Raw genomic sequence first — 18,040 nt, 5'->3', positions numbered from 1 at the left:
ATTAAGTGAAGGTGTTTACCACTCAGGACCCATGGGTCCTCCAGAGGCCAGATGAGCTTAAAAACCATTCCTGAATCCAGAAAGTAATGACAGAAGTTGGGGGCTGCCCACAGGAGAAAGAAAAATGCTCCCTTTTCCTTTCCAAGTGGTCACTGCTTATTCTGGCATTAATCATGCTTCTGACCACGACGTGCTTCTTAGTCATCTTTTTTGGTATTCCACTGATTGTGCATCTAAGGAAAAGAGGCCTGGATGAGACTGGTAAAGAGAACAACTGCATCCTTCTATAGCCGACGCCTCGGTGAGTTTTGAAGCACACTGAGCAGTCAGAAATCCTTCCTCACTATGGGGTAAGTTATGTCAAATTCGACTCCCATGGAAATGGCACCAGGTTCAAGATGTCAAAGAAGAGACTCAGAACCAGTGAATGAGATATGGAATTTTACTGGGGACTTACATAGAGGAGAGAAGGTCCAGTGTCAGTGGGCTTAGCAGGATAACCATGCCCACTTGCAGAAAGCATGCAGTTTGTACAGCATTTTTATTTAGCACTTTTTTTTCTAAGCAACCTTTCACCTGTCAGACTTCATTTAACAAAAAAGGAATGGCCTCAATTCCCTGTGTGGCCTATGTTCCATGCCACAGGATGGGACAGACCAGGGGCTCAGATGTTGCTCATAGATAAAAAACAATCTCCAGGTTGGCCACTACTAGATCTTTTAGCTTAGAACTCTGAACATTCAGAAGCATTTTTTATACATGGTCAGTCTCCAGGTATGCCCGAGCCAAGTTAACACTATCAGTTGCATCCATCATACAGGCTGGTTCAGGCAGTGGAGGTTCTTTTTCCTGAGACTAGATTCAAAAAAGTATTTGCTTTTTCTTGAATCATTGGGTTGACAGTTTACTAAAGGCCTGAAGTGTGTGCACATTGCTGGTACGGTTGTCTAAGTTAATGAGATGACTTCATAGTTGGTAGGGCCTGTTCCCGTTACAGGTGTGACTGGGTGTGTACAGGCTGCTGAGGTGCCTCTTCTCCAGACTTTCACTGGACCCTGACATTCTGAGGCCCCAGTTCCACTATTTTCCAAGGTGGGACATGCTGAACCAGACCCTGGAATTGTGGTTCAAGGTGACCAGGTTGCGGCTGCTCTTTAAAAGGCAGAACTGCCAGGTCTGTGTCTTATTTTCCTTATCATTCTAAAGTATCTTTTGATATGGAGACCAAGCAAAGAGTCTGAGTATGTGACAGCCCTCCTGCTAGAGTTGGTACTATTTATACATGACTCTTAAGAGTCAAGGTAGGTTGAGAGATCTCCCTTCCTGGCATAGCCTGAGTAGGCTAGAGCACTGTGACCCTTAAAGCTTAGCTCATGCAGTCTTCAGAGGAATTTCAAAAAACCATAGGATGAGGGGGTAGAGAAAAAGCTGGTACAAATGACAAGTTGCAGGTGAAATAATTGGAGGCAGGAAGAGAACAGGACCTGCTTGGAACAGTACACACACTGCCTGGGTACAGCTGAACAGTCAAGCCAGTTCTCTGATTTGGGCCTTGTGCAGTGGGATTAACAGGCCCACTTCTGCTCTGACCTGGGTGCTGAACACTTTGGTTCTAGAACCAAATGTGGATTCTGGACTCGGGAATTCCAATTGGGTTTCACAGGCCAGTGGAGTGAGGAGGCCCAGATGGGCCCACAAAAGTGGCTGTGGGTGAGCTTACCACACACGACTGGCTGCTTCTATGCCTACATTCACAAGAGAGATCTTCTTCCTCAAAGGCATGCCCAGGGAGATGTGAGGGTCATGGGAGCCAAGTGAAGAAAAAAGGTGATGCCTCAGCCCAGTGCCTTTGCCCTTCCTGGCTTGTGGCTTTGGGGGCTCAAATTGCTCATCAGAAAAATGGGCAATGAAAGCTCAGTGACTGGCTGCTCACCTCACTTTTACCAGGCGACTACACAATGCTCACTCTGCAGCTCCAGGTACAGCCTGTGTTTCAAAAAGCTGGCGGATCTCTGGGCTGAGTTCAGGAGTCCCCCTCAGGAACTCCTCCTGCCTACCCCTCTGTGCCCACCTGACAGCTCACCATGTCTGCTGTATGCCACCCTTATTGCATGCTCTTGCCAAGCCCATGTCTCCCTGGGTTGGCTTGGGGCACATGCTCACTGAAGCCCAGGTGGCCTGACCATCCTTCCTCCAATGTACAGCCTTAGGCAGGTGCCACCCAGGTTTTCTCCTAGAATGTGATCTCAGGGGATCGCAGCAGCACATTCCACTCTAACTTACTGACTAGTTAATCAAAAAGTCACTTAATGTACCAAGGTGGGTGTGGGCCTTGACACTCTTGATATCCTTCCTCTAGTGGGGCTGCACTGGGGGTTGCCATCCTTATTTCTTGGTGGAAAAAGCTAGCAGGTGAGGCAGGACTCAAGTGCTAGGGACAGGACAGAGAACCTAGGCTGGCCTCACTCAGGGCCCTCTGTGGCTCCTGTAGGCAGGAGGGCTCCATGGAGCTTCAGACCCCTTTTCTAGGATGGTGCCCACAGCCCCTTCCTGGATCTCCAAAAAGGGCCCACTCTTTCTGCAACCTGCACCTACTGGTCTCTAGAAGGTGAGCATCCATTTATCTTTATGGACATGGCCTTCTGCTCCATTTCCATGAGAAATACCTAGGGAATCCTGGGCCTGCGCTGGAGGTTCTCTAAGTGCCAAAGTCAGTAAGTCCCAAGAATATAATTAATAGTATTTTCTGCACATTACTATCTCAGGGTTACTTTTGCCCAAAAATGTGTAAAAACAAATATTAAAATTTTTATCCTTTACATTATCTTAATTAGGTCATCATACAAACTTTTTATTTTCCTCCCAATCATTGAATTTTTGTTTTATTCTCTGTTTAAATTGTCACGTGCTTTAAAGGCAAAAACTTAAAAAAAAGTACACTACACAAATACTAATAGGTAACAGCAATTTATTTAAATGTAATTAGATTTATTTAAGTAAATAATTTAAGTAAACAATTTATATTACTTGTATAAATTATCTTACATCTCATCCTCAATCTTAAAAAAAATTTAGCTAGGTATGCAATTCAAAATTGCAGATTTTTTTTTTAAATAGGCAACTTAACATTTTATTGGACAAGTTGGGTAATATTAATTCTCAAATATTTTATCTTAGAAATCAACACACTTGACAATTGATATTCATAGTATCTATGAAAGTGACATTCTGAACGTGCTTTATACTTGCCAAAAATTTAGGAGAAAAAAATCTATTCTGGCCTTCAGTAGTAAAACTTAAAGAATAAAGAAGTAAGATTAAATTTACTGGCTAAATTACCCAAGAAAACTGAAACAGATTCATTTACTTGTTCTTTATCTTTCAGTATCTGATAATGAACAGATTTTAAGATGTTCAGAATCTGCTTCAGTATAGAAATAAGGCCGAACAGCTCTTGTGAAAGAATCATTAAAATATACAGAACAAACCTATCACTTACATTACTTTAAAAAATCACCCAATTCGTAGTCCAAAAGAATACCAATCTTACTGGATTTTACTACTGACAGAAGTGGGCTTTTTTAGGACCTGATGCAGCATAACCACTCTATGTATCATCCAACTGTCCCCAAATCAACCCAGAACTGAAGGTTGATCCTGCCAGGTCCTAAGAAGACCGTCTTGACACACACTCAATTTTCATTTAGGATCGTTTCCCACTTCTCCTTCCAGTAATGTCTGCCAGAACTACACTTCTGAGAGCCCAGGACAGCAGGGCAGAAATAAAATCTCGGGTTATAACAAACGTTTGGTTTTGTTCTTCCATCACACAGCTTTTTCTATCCTCGGAGACAGTAAGTTGAGGATGTGCTGTGTCAAGATCTAAAACCAAGGACAGGCGCGGCGGCTCACACGTGTAATCCCAGCACTTTGGAAGGCTGAGGTGGGTGGATCATGAGGTCAGGAGATCAAGACCATCCTGGCTAACACGGTGAAACCCCATCTCTACCAAAAATACAAAAAATTAGCTGGGCCTGGTGGTGGGCACCAGTAGTCTCAGCTATTCAGGAGGGTGAGGCAGGAGAACTGCTTGAACCTAGGAGGCGAAGGTTACAGCGAGCAGAGATCATGCCACTGCACACCAGCTTGGGTGACAGAGCGAGACTCCATCTCAAAAAAAAGAAAAAAAAAAAAGATCTAGAATTAAATCTACTTGAAATAGTTCTAAGCCAGAATATAGAGGAGGATGACTAAAACCATATATATGTATTTTTTTTTGAGACACAGTCTCACTCTGTCGCCCAGGCTGGAGTGCAGTGGCGCGATCTTGGCTCACTGCAAGCTCTGCCTCCCAGGGTTACACCATTCTCCTACCTCAGCCTCCCGAGAGGCTGGGACTACAGGCGCCCGCCACCACGCCCGTCTAATCTTTTGTATTTTTAGTAGAAACGGGGTTTCACCGTGTTTGCCAGGATGGTCTTGATCTCCTGACCTCGTGATCCGCCCACCTTGGCCTCCTAAAGTGCTGGGATTACAGGCATGAGCCACCGTGCCTGGCCCTAAAACCATATTTTAGATTTTGTTAATCTATATGAAAATAGTTCAGGGTATTTTAGGTTTCGATGCCTGTGGTGCACACTCTTAACACGTGTCAGCAATTCCAGGTTTGACTGCATAGAATTGCCCTCTACCTCCCCTAGTAGATGTTGAAATGTAGAAACATAATCTGAAAATTTTACAAGGTTTTCACTTAGTTTTGCTAAAATGTCCATCTCTTCATCTTGTTTCAATTGTGAGAGTCAACTGTGCAACATGGGTGCAATTATGCTCTCTTCATATGCAGAATTAATGTCATTGTTTTTACAACAGATACTTTCCATTTTTCACCTGAGACCACAGGCTAATTTCAAAAAGAATATTTACTTCTAATTATGTAGCTTCTGTTACATAGCTAGTATTGTCTTTGTTTACTTCATGTATATGCCAAAAAGACCTGATGACTTATGAAACATTCAACTGTTTACTTCAATAAATTGGCTCAATAAATTTAATAAACTCAATTATGTCAATTTTATAAAGTAAAATGAACAATAACTAAACAAAAATTGGATTAAATAGCATTCTCTACTTCAAACAAAATATAAAATATACTAAATAACATACAATACACGCACTATGAAATTACTCACATGTGAAAATTATTTTGTGAACACCATTAAATATTATCAAAGTCACTTTCATAATCTCTGAGGGAATTATACAAAGAATGTTTTATGAAATTAGATGAAAATTACATATTATGTCTATGGCGAGCAACAGGCAAACAAACAAACAACAAAAAAATAGAATTTGCACAAGATGATTCTAAGCCAGGAGCAATAACATTTTAGATGAATGAATTTAATATACAGCAGAGAAAATAGATTTGCTTTCAAAATCTTTGAAGTTTCTGGTATCTTGGTAACTGATCAACACTTGTAAAATTATCTATTTCACTCTAATATTTTTCTTTTCTTCTCAAAGTAGGTACACAACCATAAACAAATACGATTACTTTCTCTATAAATCTGTTACACCTAAAGTTTATTTCATAGTGATATATTTGTATATTTAAATCCATGTAAAACAAAATTAAAGGTCTGTATGTGTTTAGCAGACCAGAGAAGTCATATGTTCAACAGAAAAAAGTAGGATAAAATTTTGTAAATAGTTGTTCAGAATTCAGAAACACACAGCTCCACTATACTCATAATCTTTGTTACAACCCTCATAATAACCTGTAGTTACAACAAAACAAAACTGTAAGTTGTAGAAACCATATTCTCTAAATTATTTTAAGTTAAAGACCACTGACAAAGGGATCACTAGAGATGTTATTCCACTGTCACCCAACAGTATATTGTTACCTGTAACCTTGGGTTAAGATGGGACAAATTATCATCAGTGGCAAGATACATATTCAGTGTAAAATAGCCTGAACACAGTAACAACAATTTTGGTTTATTAAAACAAATTAAGTTCACATGTTGTCATTAAAAAGGCATTTTGAAATTCACTCTATTTTAATAACCTTAATTTGCAAATGGTAAAGCAATTTCCTTCTAAAATTCAAATTGTTTCTCTTACTAAGCAGATTATTATCCTGATCACTTACCACACTTCTATCATCCTGTCACTTACGACACCGCTCTAAACTACTAAGTGGCCTTTCCACTTAGGATTTCTTCATGTATCTTAGATTTCAGTTTACTTAACCTTCCATGGGAAAGTATATAAATCTGTCCATCTAACAGAGAAGAACCTCTCATAACTCTGGTGCAGCAATCATTGACCATGTTTTCACATAAATTCTAGAAATGAAGACATAGCATCAAATGTAAGAATTAAATTACATCAGTATTTGCTTTTGAAAAAATATTGAATCCTTTTAATATAAAAAAGTAGGTTCCTTTTAGAGAAAAGTGATCGAGACTGCTGACTAGAAGCAGCTAGACTGTGTAGTTCTCATAGAGAGGAATGCAAGGTGTATACAAATACAGCACCTGCAACTGAAACATCCAGGTACTTGCATTGGGAATAATCAAAGAAACAACTTATAGAGAATGGAGTAAAGAAAGGCAGGACAGTGGGCCACCTGGGAACAACATGGAGCCAAGGGAACCTCCCCACCCAGTAAAGCAGTGAGTGCATGTGTGATCCTGGGAACGCACAATTCTCCCACAGATCTTTGCAACCTTCAGGTTGCAAAGGAGATACCCTCATGGACCCACTTCACCAAGGCCTTCAGTTTAACACACAGAGCTACATGGAGTCTTAGCAGAGCAGCTACTCAGGCCTGTGCAAATTCAAGAGCTTTAGATACTAGCTTTCCAGGCTTCCAGAAAAAGCAGCTGCAACTTGAGCAAAGCAGGAGGTTACACCCCTGTACATACTCATAGGAAAGAGGCAGAATCCAGGGGGCTGAGTAGTGATGATCTGTAGGACCCACTTCTACAATGCCTCACACAGTAAGACCTACTGGCTTAGATTCCAGCCAACCATTGGTAGCAGCACTGCACCTCCCTGGGTTAGAGCTACCAGAAAGAGGAGTGGGCCACCATCTTTGCTGGTTGGGCAACTTAGCCATTCTAGCCTTCAGGTTTTGAAGCGCCCAAGCTGACTGGGGGCAGAAAGGATCTCCTAGCACAGTACAGGTGCTCTAAAAAGACGAGGCCAGACTGCCTGTTAAAGTAGGTCCCCAATTTCATTCCTTCTCACTGGAAAGTACTTCCCAATGAGGGTCTCCAGCTACCACCACCAGCGCTCTTTGGTTGAGAAACCTCTTTGGGATATAGTTCCTAGAAGGAAGAGTGAGCTGCCATTTTTGCTGTTTGTGTGTTAGCTCTTCCAGCCTTCTGGCTTTGGAGAATCCAAATAAACTGGGGGTGGAAGTGGTACCTCTGAACAGCAGAGTTGTCCTACAAAAATACGGTTAGACTGCTTTCTTGAGGGGGTCCCCAATCACGTTTTCCTCACTGGGTAAGACCTTCAACAGGGGCTTTCCAGCTACTTCCTACAGGTGCTTTTGGGTTGGAAACAGGTCTGTACCTCCCTGGGATGCAGCTCCCAGAGAAAAGGGCATGCTGCCATTGTTGCTGTTTTGCAGCATTCAGTGGTGATAACTTCCGGTACTGGAACATCCGAGGAGACCAGAAACTGCAGTGGACACCGAGCATACTACAGCAGCCCTTCAGAAGTCGTCAGACTGTTACGTGAGTGCCCGTTCTCATATATTCTCATGAGGCAGGTTCTCCAGGCCTGGGCCACTAGCCAATCATTGCCAGAGCTATTGAGCCAGTAGCAACTTAGCAACTCCCTGAACAGAGCCTCCAGGGGCCTCTGCAGTACTACTGCCCTTGCCACCCTCAGACTCATGAAAAATCCAAAACCCTAAGTGCCTTATTCACACCTCAAACAACCTGCAGTTTACCCAAGGAGAGGAGGCCAGTCCATCCTCCATGGGTCCCACAAACTACCCACTGCTCCTCATCAGACAGTGAACCCCTAACTTGGCCAAAAGTACAGATCTTCCATCCTGGACTGGCTGCACTGGGTGATTGCTGACCTACATCTCTCTAAGATGCAGCCCCCAGAAGACAAGCAAAGAGATGGGGCAGCAAGCCAGCTCATGTGGTACCCAGAGGATTTGGTGCAAGAGCATCTGTAGTCAAGTGTGGCCAGCGACGGCCATTTCTCCAGGCTCAACTTTCTCCCATAAGAGACTTTAGCCCTAGGGGAACTGTTGGGCCTAATTTCTGCAGGATGGTCTTGCAAATCAGAAGCAGCTGGTCCAACTGCACACTCCTTGAACTGCTGGTCTCTCCCAGGGACCCAGTCTGGCCACAGCTGCTTATAGGGCAGTCTCAGGTACCCTGGAAGCTCATACCACAGCATCTGCACTGGTGGGCCATGCCTGACCCATGAGGAGCTCCAGCAAGGCAGCCCCTACGACTGCACCAGCCCACGCTTCTTCCCCACACTCCAGCTTCCCCCGAGACCATTGCAACTCCCCGTATTTCTTTGCTGGCACATGTCTGCAAAGGCAGGTTTGGCTTTGCTTGCCCCACCAGCAAATGGAAATGCAATATGCCCCTGCCACTCCCAGCAACTGCCACTGTAGATGAAGTTTTGGTGGGCAGAGAGCCAGAAAACTCCACTCCTGCCTTTGTGCTAACACTGTGTGGAGAACAGGGTATCTTCCCACACTCTGAACAATCACTCCTTCTTGGGGGACACAGAAAAGGCATCAAAACTTTCGCTGGCCAGCATCCTCCCCTATACTAACACCACCTTTAAGTGCAACAGTACACAGTCTCCAGCAGGTATCCCCCACTCCCCTCCCAGCTGCTTTGCTCCTGCCAGTGAGGTGAATGCCAAAGACAGGCAGAAACCCCATATCCACCAGCACTCTGCTCCAGCTGTGGCACCTTGGTTCCACAGAATCGCAAACTCCAAATCTCAAGGAGCAAGAAAACACAGTTGGGGCTCAATACAAGTCCCCCGGAGTTACAGTATGCAGCCTCTGAGTTGTGAGCTGAGCACTGCCCACCCCCCACCACCACCAAAACAAAACAAAACTCCCAGGAACAAAGCCTGTTGGCTGCATCCATCTTATACCACAATCAAATACTCAAGACCATCAAATAGGATTACAAAAAAAAAAAACAAAAAAAACAAAAAAAAAAAACCATTCAAAGGTCAGCAACCTTAAAGATATGCCCACAAAGACAAGACAAAATCAGTGCAAAGATAAAAACACAAAAAGCCAGAGTGACTTTTTTCATCCAAATGACCAAATTATGTTTCCAGCAAGGCTTAAGATGACAGAAGTAGAATTCAGAATATGGATAGAAACAAACTTCACTGAGTTACAAAAGTAAGTTGCAACCCAACGCAAGGAAGGGAAAACACTGCAGGAACTGACAGAAAAAACAGCCAGTCTAGAGAAAAATGTGGCCAACCTGATAGAAGTGAAAAACACAATACAAAACCTTTATCATGTAATCACAAATATTAACAGCAGAATAGGCCAAGCAGAAGAAAGAATCGCAAGAGCTTCAAGACTGGCTTTCTGAAATAAGACAGACAAGAAAAGTGAAAAAACAAAAAAGAGGAATGAACAAAACCTCTAAGAAATATGGGATTATGTAAAGAAACCAAATCTATGATGCAAGAGATTGCCTGAAAGCGATGGGGAGAATGAAAACAACCTGAAATACATATTTCAGGATAACATCCATGAGAACTTCCCCAACCTAGAGAGGCCAACATTCAAATGCAGGAAATGTGGAGAACCCCAGTAAGATACCCCATGAGAAGGTCATCCTCAAGACACATAATCATGAGATTCTCCAAGGTCAAAATGAAAGAAAAAGTATGTTAAAAGGCAGCTACAGAAAAAAAGGACAGGTCACCTCTAAAAGAAGCCCATGAGAAAAACAACGAACCTTTCAGCTGAAATCCTACAAGTCAAAAGAGATTAGGGGCCAATATTCAACATTCTTAAAAAAAGAATTCCAACACAGAATTTCACATCTGACCAAGGTAAGCTTCAGAATTAAAAAATATATATGATCCTATTCAGATAAGCAAATGCTGAGAAAATCTGTTACCACAAGATCTGTCTTATAAGAGCTTCTGAAGAAAGCATTAAATAAGAAAGACTATTACCAGTCACTACCAAAGCACACTAAAGTATACAAACTGCAGACACTATAAGGCAACCACATAAACAAATGTGCAAAATAGCCAGCTAAGATCCTAATAACAGAATCAAATCCACACATATGAATACTAACCTTAAACATAAATGGGCTAAATAACCAAATTAAAACACAGATGGCAAGCTGAATAAAGAATCAAGATCTAACGGTATGCTTTAATCGAGACACCCATCTCAAATAAGCTCAAAATAAGGGGAAAAAGAAAAGTCTACCAAACAAATAGAAAACAGGAAAACAAGGGTTGCAATCCTAGTTTCTGACAAAACAGACTTGAAATTAACATAGATTAAAAAAAAAAGAAGGACATTACATAATAGCAAAGGGCTATATATGCACCCAACACATAAGCAACACATAAAGTTCTTAGAGACCCTCTAAGATGATAGATGTTCTTCCATCGTTATTACATTTATACTGCATTTGTTCAGTATTAAATTTCAGATGTTGAAAACAGTATGAGGACTTGTTAAAGGCTTTTCCACATTTTTAACACTTGTGGAGCTTCTCTCTAGTATGAATTCTCTTATGTCTGATGAGGTGTGAGAACCAGCTCGATGCTTTGCCACATTCTTCACATTTGTAGGGTTTCTCTCCAGTGTGAATTCTCTTATGATTAGTCAGGTCTGAGAAGCACTTGAAGGTCTTGCCGCATTCTTCACATTTGTAAGGTCTCTCTTCCATATGAATTCTCTTGTGGTTAAAAAGGGTTGAGGAGCGGGTAAAGGCTTTGCCACATTCTTCACAGATGTAGGGTTTCTCTCCAGTATGAATTCTCTTATGTTTACTAAGGGCCGAGAACCACTTAAAAGCTTTTCCACATTCATTACATTTGTAGGGTTTCTCTCCAGTATGAATTATCTTATGTTTAGCAAGGTCTGAGAACCACCTATAGGCTTTGTTACATTCTTCACATTTGTAGGGTTTCTCTCCAGTATGAATTCTCTTATGATTAGTAAGGTCTGAGAAGCACTTAAAGGTTTTGCCACATTCTTCACATTTGTAGGGTCTGTCTCCAGTATGATTTCTCTTGTGTTTAACAAGGGTTGAGGAGCAGGTAAAGGTTTTGCCACATCCTTCACATTTGTAAGGTTTCTCTCCAGTATGAACTCTCTTATGTTCAGTAAGGTTTGAAAACTTTTTAAAGGCTTTGCCACATTCTTCACATTTGTAGCATCTCTCTGCAGTATGAACTTTCTTATGTCTAGTAAAATCTGAGAACAACCTACAGTCTTTGCCACATTCTTCACATTTGTAGCATTTCTCTGTGCTAAAAATTTCCTTATTTTCCATGAAGATTGAGCACAACTGGCAATCTCTGCCAAATTTATTACATTGACAGGTTTTGCTATGGGTAATTGAAAAACATTGATGAAGGCCATTATAACTGCTTTTCTGACCCTTGCAATTACCCACACTTTGGTTGTCTTTCTTTAAATGTAAATTATTAAGGTCACAGCTTCCATATTTTCTCAGAATCACTTTTTGAAATGAATCTTTTATGTCATGCTCCGGCAATATCTCTGCAGTAAAATGAAAAGAGCCAGCTGGAGAAAAAAAAAAAAAAATTCTCCCTCATTAGACTCAGGTGAATACATTTGACAAATATATAATTATACAAAGTACATTAACAAAATGACAATAAAATACCACAGGCTCTATATTCTTATAGACATATAAACCTAACAGAAATATACTGACCAAAATGCCTTTGCGAGAAGTCTAAGAACCAGTTAAGCATTTGCAGCATGCCAAGTGAGCAAATGCCAAGAACCACATAGAAGCATAATAAAAGTATTTCATATTTACCCAGCACAATCATTCTTCATCCTATGATGACTCTAACTATAGACTCCAAACTCCTGTCTTCCCCCTCCAAAAATAAATAAAATAGTGGCACATGTGTCTATGCTTCTGGCTTACTGAGACCTTACCAAAGACTAATTTCTATATTCCATGACAGTGTTGAAAGGAAAGGTGGTATACACTGACAGTTTCAGACAGATGAGACCAAAGGTAAATGACTGTTACAAGAGATGAAAGACTTCAGTATCATAGACAGACAATGGGTATAGCAAGTGACTACAGGATCTCAGGAAGAAATATAGGGAATGGCCAGGAGTGGTAGCTCACACCTGTAATCCCAGAACTTTGGGAGGCTGAGGCAGGAAAACCACCTGAGGTCAGAAGTTCAAGACCAGGCAGGCCAACATGGTGAAACCTTTTCTCAACTAAAAATACAAAAATTAGTAGGGCATGGTGGCAGATGCCCATAATTCCAGCTACTTGGGAAGCTGAGGCAGAAGAAAGGAGAATCGCTTGAACTCAGGAGGTGGAGGTTGCAATGAGCCAAGCTCGTAACATTGCACTCTAGTCTGGGCAACAGGAGTAACACTCAAAACAAAACAACAACAAAAGAAACAAAACAAAACAAAAAAACCATGGGGAATCTTTTTAAACTAAAAAACACACAAGCCCAGAGAAAACATCCATAGAACAGGCTTGAGAGACTCCAAAAATCTCTAGCCTAAAAAATTGGTATCATATTCCCCCAGACAAAAGTCACTTAATACAGATTTTGACATGTGGCTTTTTATTATACAAATTGCAACCTAACATTACAACATATACAAAACATCAAGATAATATGGCTCAAAGATAAAAATGAATATCCAGAAATCATTTATTTTAAAAAGGAGATGTAAAAATTACATGAAACAATTTGAATTAAAGTCTAGATCTACTTTTTAAAAGAAAAAAAGTTACCCTAGAAAATCAAAATTACATCTCAATGATGCTCAATGAGTAAAATGGAAACAAAACAAAACAAAACAAAATGAAATAACAAAAATGAAACCAACAAAAAGATAAAAAGCACAGAAAGATATAAAAATTGCGTAGAACTACAAAAAAAGACTAATATGCACTTCAACATTAGTAAAAAATATAAGAAAATCAAGAACTCGGCAAATTTCAACTAAGATTAACACAAAGAGATTTCTAACAAGACACAACATAAGCAATGATTTAAAAGTCACAGACAAGAAGAGAATCTGGAATTCAGGAAGAAAAAAGAGATGTGTTATTTATATGCATGCTTCTGCCAGATTATGAGTAAATTTAAGAACACAAATCTTTCAGGCAAGAAGGGAGCAGGATGACATAGTTAAAGCACTGGAAAAAAAAAAAAGTCCAAGCAAGAAACTTATCCAGCAAAAGTATTCTTCAAAATGAAAAGAAAAAAAAAAAAATCTAACTGTATCATTATATCAAGATCTGTATCAAGATCTAACTATGTGTCTTCAAGAGACTCATTTCGGATCTAATTAAAAAAAAAGACTGAAAATGGCAGGATGAAAAATACAATTTATTCAAGTGTTAACCAAATGAGAGGAGAAGAGGCAACAATTTATTAAGTTGAAAACTGTCATATTTCATATAATTTACTTTAAGTCAAAATTCACAAGAGACAAAGTAGGACATTCAATTATAGTAAGAGGGTTCATTCACTGAGAACCTATAAATACAAGACAGTTTTCCCAAACACATAAAGCAAACATTGACGGAACTGAAGCAAAAATAGACAGCAATATAATAATGGAAGGATACATCAACATCCCACTTTCAGTAATAAATAAAGCAAGACAGAATATCAATGAAGGAACAAAAAACTTGAATGCACTATAAAATAATTACACCTAACAAATGTATACAGACAGCAGAATACACATCTTTCCAATATCTCATGAAACATTTTTCTAGATGGATGACCTGCGACATCAAAAAAGAAGTCTTAACAATTTTTTAAATTGAAATTTTACAGACAATTATTTATGGTCCAAATGGAATGAAACTAGAAATCAATAGCAGAAGAAAAGCTGAAAAATTCAAAAAACATAAAAATAAAACAACACTTTCTCTCCCCCGCCTGCCACCCCGCCCAGATGGAGTATTGCTCTGTCACCAGGCTGGAGTGCAGTGGCACAATCTCAGCTCACTGCAACCTCCACCTCCTGTGTTCATGTGATTCCCTGCCTTAGCCTCCCCTCCCGAGTAGCTGGGACTACAGGCATGCACCACCACGCGCCCAGCTAATTTTTTGTATTTTAGTAGAGACAAGGTTTCACCATGTTGACCAGGATGGTCTTGATCTCCTGACTTCATGATGTGCCCACCTCAGCCTCCCAAAGTGCTGGTATGACAGGCATGAGCCACCGCACCCAGCCAGCAACATAATTTTAAGCATGTTCTTTTTCAAGGGTTGGAAGACATAATACTGTGAAGATGTCCATGCTGCTTAAAGTGGCCCACACATTCAACACACCCCTTTTCAATTTTTAATTTTACTTTTCCAAAAAGAAAAAAAAAAAACCACAAAATTATGTAAGATCTCAAGGGACCATGAAAAGCCTGACAATCTTTAAAAAGAAGAAAAATATTGGAAGCATTATGCTTAACAATTTCCAAACACAAAACAAACCTACAGTAATCAAAGCACTTTGGTACTGGTATAAAGGTAGAACACCAAAGTAATGAAACAAAATGCAGCACAGATATAAACTCTTGAATATATGGTCAAGTGAGTTATTTGTACACCATACTGAAGCATTATACACAAAAGAAAATAGGTAAAAGCAATTTAAACTTTCCTTACCAAATGAATGGATAATTTAAAATACAAAAAAGGGAATATTAATCAGCTTTTAAAAAGCAGGAAACCTTCTAATACCTATTATAAAGACAAATTTTGAAGGCAACATGCTAAATAAGCCAGCCACACATACACAAATACTGTATGAATCTACTTACTTGGAATATCTAAAATAGTTACATCCTTAAAAATAGAAAATAGAATGATGTTTGTAAAGGGTCAGACAACAGGAAAAATAAGTAGTGGATTCATGTGTATAGCATATTTCTTTTACAAAATAAAATGTTCTAAAGATATGTTGCTAAAAATGTCAATATACTTAAAGCTTAAATATGTGATTGAAAATATTAAAGAGTATAAAATATTGTTTTTTTAACTTTTATGTTTTAGACAGAGTTCTGCTCCTGAAGACTAGGCTGGACTACAGTGATGCCATCTCGGCTCACTGCAACCTCCACCTCCCAGGTTCAAGTGATTCTCCCGCCTCAGCCTCTGCAGGAGCTGGGATTATAGGCGCACACCACCACACCTGGCTAATTTTATATTTTTACTACAGATGGGGTTTTGCCATCTTGGCCAGGCTGGTCTTGAACTTCTGACCTCAGGTGATCTGCCTGCCTTCACCTCCCAAAGTGCAGGGATTACAGCTGTGAGCCACCATGCTCGGCCCTTGTATTTCTTACAATTAAGAATAAAACAATCATTGACTACTAACAACAACAACAACAAAAAAGCAAATATACAAGTCATAAAATAGGGGTAATATTTACACAGTCAAACAAACACAGAAATAATTATATTGGCAACATATGTATGACTGATTAACATCTGACTTTTGTCCAAACATTGGTTTAATGTGTACAGAGTTGAAATATTGGCATACAAAATTTTAATACATAAATAAAAACTAAAAACAATTAATTAATGTGACATAGTCTACTGTAAAACATGAGCCACTAAGATAGAAAATAGTGAAACAAAATTTAACAAAAAAATTAACCAAAAAATATTGAATCAACATAGTGTACTACTAAAAAATAATTATTCTAGATAGCCATGCATTTTAACTGTGAGTACACATTTATAAAGAGCACTTATTTCGGTATTTTTGTTCAATTTCAACTTTTTCTATAGGTTCAGAGGCCACACGTCTAGGTTTGTTACATGAGTACATTATGTATTGCTAAGGTTTTGGATACTGTTACTACTACCCACAGTACCCCATAGGTACCTTTTCAGGCCTTGTCTCTTTCCTCCCTTCCTCCTCTAGTGGTTCCCAGTGTCTACTGTTTTCATTTTTTATATCCATGTATACTCAATATTTAGCTCTCACTTATAAGTAAGAACATACAGTATTTGGCTTTCTGTTTTTCTCCATTAATTTACTTAAGATAATGGCTTTCAGCTGCATCAATGTTGCCACAAAGAACATAATTTTTTTTGGCTGTGTAGTATTTCACTGTGTATAGGTACCACATATTCTTTATCCAATCCACCAGTGATGGGCAACTAGATTGATTTCATGTCATTGTTATTAAAGACAATAAAGTTTGAATCACTAGTATACAGTGAAAGCAATAACATTCTATGGAAAATGCATTATAATCATTCATAAAAAGCTTTTTTTTTTTTTTTTTAGAAAGAGGAAACATTTTGATTATTTTATTTTTTAATCTTCAAAATCTTCTGCCATGAGCCAGGAATGCATGATAGCAATGGCTCAACTTCTTCACATGAAACACTTGGATTCATTTTCATTCACAAGTTTTTCTAAAAACATCTACAATTTCATAACCCCACCCACTTCCAACCATTATCACAGATTTAACTGACCATTAAATAGCTGGAAGCTTTGATGAGAAAATATGAATAGGCACTTAAATAATACTGGACATACTTATTATGTCATTAATGTATAGCTGCTATTTTTGCACAAAACGTAAAGGTAAGGCGACCTCTGGAAGCAAAGTATTACATTACTAAATAATATAAACAACATAAATACAGTACAATATGGTGTGAAATAAAATAAACAATTAGAAATAAATTTATATAATCACATAGACAAAGTTTGAGAAAAGTTGATGAAAATGCTAGTAAACTTACACATATAAATCAAAGATTACAATATATGGTGTGCCTGTTAATTATCTAGTTCATGTTTTATGTAACATATACATTTGAGCACATTACCTCAGAACTTGTGAAATTACAGGCATAGTTGTTATACAGCAACTCAGAAAGAACAACATATATATGACAACCTAGTAGTCTTCATAGTAAAGAAGATTATAAATTATTTATAATTATAAAATAAGTTATTAAGAAATAGGTAACAATTTGGAGTTTATTATATGCTGGAGGGTGTTCTGAGTAACCTATGGTAGTAGTGTTTTTTGGAATTCTGTGAGGTGAGTAGATAAAATCAACTATTCCACAGTAGAGGCATCTGTCATATAGAATTTAAATTTCTAAGCTTAGTTCCTACTAAGAAAAATATACTTTTGAAGTGAAATAGACGTTTAGATTTTCTTGTACTTAATCAGATGCTTTGTGCTCTGATAAAAGTTCTCTGATAAAAGTTCTCACTTTCAATTTCTGTATGATCAACTGACTGGAAATTATAAAGCAGAAAACATACGACGTCTGTCCCGGGCCTCTCTCGAATCTCTTAACCAAATCTCAATGTCTCCCTACTCCTCTCACAGACATCTAACATAACGCACAGATTTTTAAAAACAGCTTAAAAAATAGTGGTCTCCAAAAATTTGCACAAATTTTCCAGATCCCTCAAAGCAACAGAAGAACAGTTAGATTATTTAGATCCTTACAGCATAAAAAGGAGTTGTCTCTCACTGTGAATGCACCAGCAGATTAAATGGATAAAAGACTTAAAGAATTCAAAAGCTTAATAAGCATACATCAAAAAGTTGTCCTCCATGACAGTAAGAGGCTTTTCAAGAATCAATTCCATTAGAGAACAGCCTCCCAATCCACATTTTAAACTCTGGGTTTCTCCTTCACCTTTGGACCTTTCACATGTGTTATCTGCTAAATCATTCAGACGTATTTGAGTGTATGGCTATTCTTTCCACTCGTTTCATATTCCAGTAATATTTTCTATGCTGCA

The 18,040-nt window shown here is 39.0% G+C and overlaps 1 protein-coding gene and 1 pseudogene across 1 annotated transcript in view; both read right to left on the bottom strand.

Annotated features, from left to right (window-relative positions):
• Window positions 1-2,951: 2,951 nt before the first annotated feature.
• LOC115898317 lies at window positions 2,952-4,772 on the bottom strand (annotated as a pseudogene).
• Window positions 4,773-5,029: 257 nt separating this feature from the next.
• The window catches only part of LOC104661437 (zinc finger protein 736), a 50,629-nt gene continuing 37,618 nt past the window's right edge, over window positions 5,030-18,040 (bottom strand). Inside the window, exon 4 of the mRNA XM_010362054.2 lies at window positions 5,030-11,806. Within this exon, the coding sequence (XP_010360356.1) occupies window positions 10,749-11,806 (1,058 nt within the window). The 3' untranslated portion in view covers window positions 5,030-10,748. The remainder of the gene's footprint in view (window positions 11,807-18,040) is intronic.

This window comes from Rhinopithecus roxellana, chromosome 6 (assembly GCF_007565055.1).
Source record: "Rhinopithecus roxellana isolate Shanxi Qingling chromosome 6, ASM756505v1, whole genome shotgun sequence".
NCBI lineage: Eukaryota > Metazoa > Chordata > Mammalia > Primates > Cercopithecidae > Rhinopithecus > Rhinopithecus roxellana.
The sequence above is the reverse complement of the archived record's forward strand: the minus strand, read 5'-3'. Positions and strand labels throughout refer to the sequence as shown.